The 9,563-nt window shown below is 38.3% G+C and overlaps 1 protein-coding gene across 1 annotated transcript in view; it reads left to right on the plus strand.

The window, feature by feature from the left end:
- Positions 1-1,949, plus strand: part of LOC107717730 (gastrula zinc finger protein XlCGF57.1-like) — an 8,417-nt gene extending 6,468 nt beyond the window's left edge. Inside the window, exon 2 of the mRNA XM_016524569.1 lies at positions 226-1,949. Within this exon, the coding sequence (XP_016380055.1) occupies positions 226-1,472 (1,247 nt within the window). The 3' untranslated portion in view covers positions 1,473-1,949. The remainder of the gene's footprint in view (positions 1-225) is intronic.
- Positions 1,950-9,563: the final 7,614 nt, after the last annotated feature.

The following is a 9,563-nucleotide window of genomic DNA, read 5'->3' on the forward strand; positions in this document are numbered from 1 at the left end:
CAGATAAACCATATATTGTCGTAGTCGTGTGTTTATTAGTCACGTTGAATGAATGAAAGCAGTTAAATCTTCTGTTTATTCAGCAACCGCTATAGGGATTTCCTGGGTTTCTTCCGCAAGGCGTATTTGGAGTTTCCGCGCAAGAGCGCCCTCTAGCCTTCGGATGGAGATTTACTACTGATCACAGAACCGTGCTTCACTGAAAGATACGCATGACAATCACAGCTTCTGTCACTTTTAGTTGCTCCCAGACTGAAAAGACTTCCTCACGGAAAAGGGCTAAAAAGTCAGGAATTAAAAGTCATTTCACCTGCCAACAGTTTGAAACGCGTTTCAACCAAAATGAAAAGCTTAAGGTCCACACGAGAGTTCACTCTGGAGAGAAGCCTCGTACCTGCCAACACTGTGGAAGGCATTTATCTAAAAAAGAAAGCCTTAAAAGACACATGAGAGTTCACACTGGAGAGAAGCCTTACACGTGCCTTCAGTGTGGAAGGTGTTTCAGTTTTAAAGGAAACCTTAAAGTTCACATGAGAATTCACACTGGAGAGTGCCCTTTCATCTGCCAACAGTGTGGAAACAGATTCAGTCTTAAGGGGAGCCTTAAAAAGCACATGAGAGTTCACACTGGAGAGAAACCTTACACATGCTCTCAATGTGGAAAGACTTTTGCTCAGAATGAAAGCCTGAACAGACATATTAGAATTCACACTGGGGAGAAACCTTACACGTGCTCTCAATGCGGAAAGACGTTTGCTCAAAACGTAACTCTTAGCAGACACATGAGAATACACAATGGAGAGAAGCCTTACACATGCCTTCAGTGTGGAAGGAGTTTCACTCAAATTGGAAATCTCAAAGTCCACATAAACGTTCACACTGGAGATAAGCCTTTCACCTGCCAACAGTGTGGAAGAAGTTTCTGCCATAAAGGAAACCTTAATTCCCACATGACAGTTCACTCTGGAGAGAGCCTTTTCACCTGCCAACAATGTGGAACAAGTTTCACTCAAAAAGGAAGCTTTAACAGACACATTGTAATTCACACTAGAGAGAAGCATTTTACCTGCCTACAGTGTGGAAGGAGTTTTGATCGACATGAAAACTTTAAAGCCCACATGAGACTTCACTCTGGAGAGAAATCCTACATGTGCACTCAATGTGGAAAGAGTTTCAAGCAAAAAGGACCCTTTAAATACCACATGAGAATTCACTCTGTAGAGACGTCCTACACATGCCCTCAGTGTGGAAAGAGTTTCAGTCAAAAACGACACTTTAAAGACCACATAAGAATTCACACAGGAGAGAAACCTTTCACATGCCAACAATGTGGAAAAAGTTTCAACCGAAAAGGAACTCTTAACAGGCACATGAGAGTTCACACTGGAGAGAAGCCGTTTACATGTGGTCACTGTGGAAAAAGTTATAGATATAAAAGAGCCCTTAAGTGCCACATGAGAATTCATGTATGAGAGAACTGTTTTTGTATGTTGTGTGGAATTAATTTCACAGATGGGAAACACTTCATGTTTGGAGACTGTATAATGCGCTGATTATTGTTACAGTACTAAATCACCTTAGAGTGCTAAATTCCGTATTCATTTCCAGTGACTATGAGAGGAGTAAAGAAGCCAGTCATGAATTAGATTAATTGTATTGATTAGTCTAATGAAGAATGAACTAGTTACAGATTTATACTTCAGTTGACGTAAAATTGTATCAAATAAAATGCATAAAACAGTGTATGCGTGCACAAAATAATAAACGATAACAGAAAAAGGCTTATGATTCAAAACATACAGTGCAAGGCCAGGGCTTTCAACAGGGCTTTTTGGGCTAAAAGCCTAGGACCTGTAGCACCAAGCCCAAAATCATGCTGCGTTTCCACCGTGGTGCCAGAAGCTCCACAGCACTTCACTAAAACCTGCTCTTAACACACCTCTCTAGAATGTCACACAACTCCATCATTTCACCAACAAAGGGAAGTTTTATCTGTCAGGAAACTAGCGAGATTGCAAAATGAACATGATAAATGTTTGACTTTATTACTTAAAAATTTATAATCCAATGTTTTGGTCAGGTCTTGAATTTCGGTGTGGGATTGCGCATATATCGCATAGTTTTACTCATTCCCGCAGCTTTCGAGTTTAAAATGATTTTAAATTCCTGCACACATTTATTCAGTATAGCGTGTAGGTTAGATGATTAAATAAATCCACACATAATAAACGAATAAATCCACGTCATTTGAAAACCGCGTGAGTGATGCAGCTGTACCGCATCTTCTCTCGTTCACTCTCTTGAAATGGCTTCTCATCTCGTGTGCTCTACAAGAGCTACGGCATGCTGTGATACAAGACTTTCGCTGTCGTTTCGGGACAGATGACAGAACTAATAGCATCTTGTTGCATTGTCACAAAAGTGTATCATTTGCACCTCTTTTTAAATACTTTTTAAGCCATTCGGTATTCGTGCGTTTCCAAGGGGCCTTTCTATTTTTCACAGTTTGTTGCACTTAAGTGGCCAAATACACACAAAATGATGCCAAAATGGCCATCTTGGCAATAATCGTAAAAACAGTCAGTTTTGTCTTAGGTGAATGTAAACAGTTGAGAAAGAAAACGTGTATCAGTTAGGGATGCTCTGATCCATCGGCCGGAGATCGGTATCGGCCGATAATCATTTTATGACTCGAGCGGTACGCACTAACTTGGCCGATCTCACAAACCTATTACAATTTGATGACGTCAACGCGTGACGACGTACATGATGCGTGGGGACATAAATGATTTGGCGGCACAGTCGCCATCGCCGATGTGGAAATGCTGTGACATTTCAAGAAGCAATGAAAAATTCGCTATTTGTCGCGTATGTTTTGCATGGTGATATGATGAATGGATGGTTTATTTTTAACAGCAGATTCAGTGAAGTTAGAGGCGCGTTACGGGTCCACGGCCACCGGAGCTAATCGTGGCCGCTCTAGTCAGTGCTTGTATTTATACCGGCCAGCCGCAGCATGTTTCTGAAGCGGCTCTCCGCGCTGCTTGGCTAAAAATAGTCCTTTGTGAGTTGGCACAGTGTGGAGGACGGAACAAAACCTTGTCGGAGCCGTAAGGGGTAACGGTAACATAATATGCTGATCGTGGGCTGCTTTAAATGAACATTTATTTATAAAACAAAATATCTTCTTTGGCCATATTAGCCTACTCCATAGCATTAACACAGGCTTTACTCCTTTCAAACTTTATCTGGAATGTCACCGTTTCTGTCACCGCAACTTCCCGATCAGGCAAACGAACACACACAAACAAACAAATGAAATCGTCTGCCTCATGAAAAAATTTATTAAAAAAAAAATTTAGTTAATATTTGCATAATTTATGATTAATCCACCATTAATGCGACCCACCCGCAAATAATCAGAATGCATTTTTTTATCACCCGACCCGCGGATTATCCGCAGCGCCCGTGGATATAACCGTGATCGAACTACTCCGTTTTGTTCTTTCAGTAGCTTAAATGTTTCTATTTTCTTTTTTCCAGTAACGTTTCCAAACGTTAAAAATGGTGCTTCTGAAAATTGTGAGGGTGCTCACAAATAATATTAATCCTAATCTTCAACTGTATGAAAATAGTACCACCAAATAGTGCTTAATTACAACGATGTGTGATATGTTTGACATAATTGAGAAAAAAAGCCACACACACTGTAATAGGTTAGACCAGTGTTTCCCAACCTTTTTTTTTAGTCGTGGCACCCTTTGGAAATTTTAACAAACTTGTGGCACCCTACAAAATTAATTTTGTCACAATATTTGAATTTCTAACTTCGATGTGATAATTTGAAAAGTATAGATATTCGGTACAACAGGGAAGAACTGCAGAATATAATGTCATACAGATATTTTTAATATTATATTTTTACACGGCACCCCTGCTCTTGACAGACGGCACCCCGGTTGGGAAACACTGGGTTAGACTACCGTACGCGCATTTAGACTGCACTTTTTACTGCGTGATAGCAAGATATGGGGGTAAAAATGCCCCTGTATGAATTTTTTTCTTTTATATACCATATTCCCATTTTTCCCAAATATCAGCACGACTCCAAATGTAATGATGAATAGTTCCAAACAAAGCCACAGCAGAACTGCTTTGCCTCTCTAAGCAACACACAGCAGTGAATCTTTTCTGAATAAATCAGCCCTTTTGAACGAATCAGTTAAATGGATGACTCAATTAATCACTCATTAATAGTGACTTACTGCCACCTAGTGACGGTTTTAGTTTCCTATTTAAAGTATCTTTTCATTTTTTTAAATAATTTCATATCAGTATTCAATGTTTTATTTTTAAAATATCATTAAAAAACATGCCTTTGTAACTGCAAGTTAAATGCATTCATGTCAAATCTGTATTGCATTAAACTGTCTGTGTAAATGCATTTAAATGACACTTCAGATGCAGCTTCTGTCACCTGAATTGCCATGACAGATTTTGTTGATGATCCAAACATTTAATTAGGTTAGAAATATTGCCCTTATAAAGGTAAAAATGCCCATAAAAATCCATTTAAACTTACTGGAAAAATTCATTTTTCACATCGAGATTACAATTAGAACAATTGTGCACACTGCAATGAAGGCACAAAAGTGTACCTTATTAAAAGCATCCTCAGGGTATTGTCCCAGCCATTTCGATTATTTGGGTGACCGCATGCAAGCATAAATAAGTACCTTGGTTAACAGATACACAATTTTTTTTTTTTTTTATAAATGTTCCTTTAAAAAGATTTAATTAATTACATCTTACAACAGCAGGAGTGTCAAGAAAAAAATTAGCAGTTCAATGAAAAACTCAAACACCAAGTATAAAGCAGTCATTTAAAACCGTAAACTAAAATTTAACATTGATATACACCTTATTACACAGGCTACATCAAGTACTGCACATTTTGAAGTTTACAGTATAGAGCAGTTTGTCTTCAGCAAGAATATCTAGTGCTAATAAATAACGTCATCAACATTGTAGGTATCTAGTGCCTGGTAATCAGAGGTGGAAAGTAACTAATTACAAATACTTTTAAGTACAAGTACATGTTTAAATTTTTTTGTACTTTCTTGAGTATTATACAATTGTGGCACTTTTACTTGAGTAGAATAAAAATAAAGCATTCAACTTTGCTACATTTATTTTTCACCAAAAGTACAAAAAAGACTGGTGCTGGTGGAGAAACAGGGCGAGCTGGTGTTCAACGGGCACTTTTCAAACTGCTGGGGTGGATCCCTGCGCTTCAGGCAGTAACAGACAGGTCTGACTCGGGTGCAAAGCCAATAGAGTGGGGGAACTATGACGTTACTTTGTATGCGGATCGGCTGTTAGCATCACACTGGTTCCCTCGACAAAAAGCCAGTGGGATTTTTCCATAGGCTTTTGGATTATCGCAAAAAAATAAGCTCTGTGTTCAATCAGAGTTCATTAAACTTACACATTTTGTCCATCAAGATAATCTTCACAAAATAATATAACTTTTATGAATTTTGATGCCTAAATAAAAGCGCCAGAACTTAAAAGCTAAACTTAGGCTATAAATGAACTACAGCACCAAGATCACTCGCCTTCGACGTCACCACCACCGTGCTTCCGACAACTGTTTCAAACGTATTTTTAACACGTTCCGTGAAAAGGATTTATTCTGTATATGAATTTTAATCCACGCTACATGAATCTTTTCATATAAACTGGAATAAATACAAAACTAGAGCCAAACTAAAACTGAAATGAGACATTTGTAATAAATAGCATAGTGAATAAAAAGACATATGAAAGCACATATTTCTGTACATTTCGAAATAAGGTGCATTAAAAGTCAATAAATCCTTGATTAATATGAATATTTTAATTAAAAATGTGTCTCCACATACTATTCAATAAAATTCTAGTGCATTTAATTATTAAATAACAGCAGAGTGAGTGAGTGTTTGGATATGGTAAGATTAAACTTATTTTCGTGAATAAAGTACCACATTTCAGCTATCGTTTTGCTAGGGTGAAAACACAAAATGTTATTTTATCCTTGCTTCAAGAAAATCCTCGATCTATATGTTTTCTAACAGCTGTTTGTGGCTGTAAACATTTAAATTTAACGTGGCTTTAAGCACTATGCATCGTTAAAGTTTCACTTTCACCTTATTTTAGGGGATTTAACCAAACTCCCATTCAAATAACCCATTGAGTCTGGGACAATTGAACCGGAAGTGCTAAAATGCTAACTCGCTTATAGTCATAGTTAAGCGAGTTCCACCACGCTATTAATCCTTCCAGTTCAGCTGGGGGGCGGGGCGTTCAAACCGCACTTTGCTTTGACTGTCAATCACTGGCTCTGGCGTTTTGAATCAGCATGATTAGCGTTTCAATATTTTAGTGAATGTAAGTGAGCTATGCTCTGATTTTAAATTGTAATTTTGACAGCTCCTGAAATGGGTCATACCACGGATATTACCAGAGCACTCAGCAGTTTAAGTAAATAGAACACTTGGTTGATAGAAGGATGCATGCAGTTATTGCATGGACAGAGCAAGAACAATATAAGTGTCTAAAATGCATGCACACAGTTTAGTTAAATGGTAAAGCTTGCCCCCTTTAACAGTGCAGTTAAACTAAATCTACAAAGCTGAAATAGCTCGAACATTAACAACAACACCGAAATAAGAGCATATGCAATTTTTTTGTGCATCTGACTGAAAGAAAAAGACTCACACACTGTTTTCATGCAAAGTGCATGCACAGAAAAAGCGATTTTAATATGATTATATATGATTTTAATATCAAGCATTGAAGTCAAGAAGATTCGCGTGCGGTGTTCTCTGCTGCACACATAGAAAGCCGCCTCTCATACTGTATATTAGAAACCTGCGTGGGATGGATTTTTCAGTTCCGCTACCTTTTCCTTACCTTTTTTGCTACCGCAACTCGTGTGTCGGGTCTTGCAGTAGTCCTGCGGGAGTGCAGGTCTCTGTCCTGAGTCCTCTCCTATGTCTTTTTGCATTTAAAAAGACAAATACACACAAAAATGTCAAAATATCATTGTAAACACAACTGGTTATGTTTTAAGTGAACGCAAAAGGATGAGAAAGAAAACACATGTGAAACAGCATTTATTATGTTTTACTCCAAAATCACTTACAGGTGCATCTCAATAAATTAGAATGTCGTGGAAAAGTTCATTTATTTCAGTAATTCAACTCAAACTACTTCAGTCTGTGTGCACTGAATTTATTTAATACACGAGTTTCACAATTTAAGTCTTTGGTTCTTTTAATTGTGATGATTTTGGCTCACATACAAATAAACTTGACTTGACTTGACATTCTAATTTATTGAGATGCACCTGTATATGTGTAGAAATACTGTTGCGATAGGTGTTCAGAATATATTTATTGTTGCGATAGGTGTTCAGATGATTCACTTGATGAGGACTGGCAACCTGAACTATGCCAACCATCCACCTCTACAACATCATTTACAGCTACTAATTCCAGTAGTTTTGGAGACAAAGATAAAGCCAGAAGCAAAGACAGGGTGAGAGAGAGAGGAAGAGGAAGTGGGAGAGGGGCAGGCAAGGGGCAAGGCAGAGGAAAACAGGAAGGAGGAAGCTCTTCATCTGGCTCTACTGGTGTTTTTAGCACTGGCGATCGATGGCACACCCCAGATGAGCCTGATATTTCACCGCCAGACACCATATTCAGGCCAGCTCGAACGCCTGGACCTCAAATTATTCAAACAGATTCCTACAGTCCTCTGGAGTTGTTCCAACTCTTTTTTTCCTCCCCAGTTTGTCAAACAATCATCCGGAATTCTAACACCTATGCTGCTGAGCACCTGATGACAGCAAGGACCTTTTTTCCTTAATCTCAATTGTCATCTATATGGGTCTGGTGAAGTTACCATCAGTGGCAGACTACTGGAGTGGGTCAAGACTTTATAGTGTTGGCTTCCCAGCCTCCGTCATGTCCTGCAGGAAATTTCACACCATCTCCTCAGCACTTCACCTTAGCGATCCTAAGGTGGATGCTGAGAATGCGAAGAAAAAAGGTTTGACTTTACATAGGCGATCAAAGGCAGGGAATCCTATGTATGACCAGATTCGGGATGGCTGTCGACGCGTTTCAAAAAGGCGGGGCATAGAGGAGAAACAATAATGTACAGTATGTGGAAAATAATGTGTTTTTTGAACTTTAAACCGCATAAACATTTCATTACACCAAATACACAAAATAATGTTCTTTTTAGCAGCATCATATGACCCCTTTTTAAGAATAAACCCATTTAATAGAGGCATCTGTAGCAGTATTAGTTCTTTGTACTTCATTCACAATACTTAGCAAAAAGATACTATTAAACAAATATTCAAAATGTACAAACATTGTTGTTTCTACATTAGATTGGAGATTAAATGTAAAATAAATTACATTCAAAATTTTAATGTTAGATGCAATTAATATGACTATTTTTAATCGATTGACAGCACTAGCAAAAATTCTTCAAAAATGTATTTGACAGAAAGATTAGATAAATGATACCTTTTGTCTGTTAGTATGCCTGTTGTTCATTAATGTTGATTAGAAGCACAAACATTTTGAATAGCATTTTTATTTTTGTATTATGTTACATATTAATGCTAGTATGTGGTGTGCTCGTTTATCGCTCTGCTTATAAATGAATTGGTGTGTTACAGATTGGTCCACTTTTTTTTTCCAGTCAGCCCCTGAACGAATAACTGTTGTCAGACCCCTTTTCTGTCCTCACAAAGCCCAAGGAAAATCTGCGCTGAAACAGTGTTACTCATCAGTTACTCAGTCACATTTTTATGAATTTTTATAAGGCATGTGACAATGCGATACGTGCAACGTATTCGTAATGAGACTCATTTATAAATCTGCTGTCAACAAAAAGAAGAATTGAGGTCTTCCTGCGCATTTCCGCCAAAATAAAGGCAGGGAATCCTATGTATGACCAGATTCGGGATGGCTGCAAAAGCTTTTATCACACTCATCAGAACATTGCCGCTGATGAAAGAATGGTGGCATCATAGGCAAGGATTAGTTTCAAGCAGTACCAGAAGGACAAACCTACAAAGTGGGGATACAAGCTTTTTGTCCTTGCGGACTCTCTGAATGCATATACATGGGATTTTTTCATTTATGAAGGGAAATCCCCAGTAGCTCAGAGCCAGCAAGGCAAAGGCCTGAGCTACGAATCTGTCATGGCTCTGGTGGATGAAAAGTTATTGGGGTCTGGCTACAAATTGTATGTAGACAACTTCTACACCAGCCCCATGCTCTTCAGGGACCTTTGCAAAAAAAAAAACATCTGGGCTTGTGGGACCATCAGGAGCTTTTGGGATCAAGTGGTAAACAAGTGTCACTAATGGAGCTTTGGAATCCCCAATGAAGAAAAATGACACCTAGTGTCCTTTGTTGGAACAGCAGCTAAAAGTCTCACAGAATCTACAAGGTTTGTGATATCAATTCCAAATATATAACACAACTTGTTTAGACTTC

The sequence above is a fragment of the Sinocyclocheilus rhinocerous genome, unplaced genomic scaffold, assembly GCF_001515625.1.
Source record: "Sinocyclocheilus rhinocerous isolate Xijiao unplaced genomic scaffold, SAMN03320098_v1.1 scaffold903, whole genome shotgun sequence".
Taxonomy (NCBI): Eukaryota; Metazoa; Chordata; class Actinopteri; order Cypriniformes; family Cyprinidae; genus Sinocyclocheilus; species Sinocyclocheilus rhinocerous.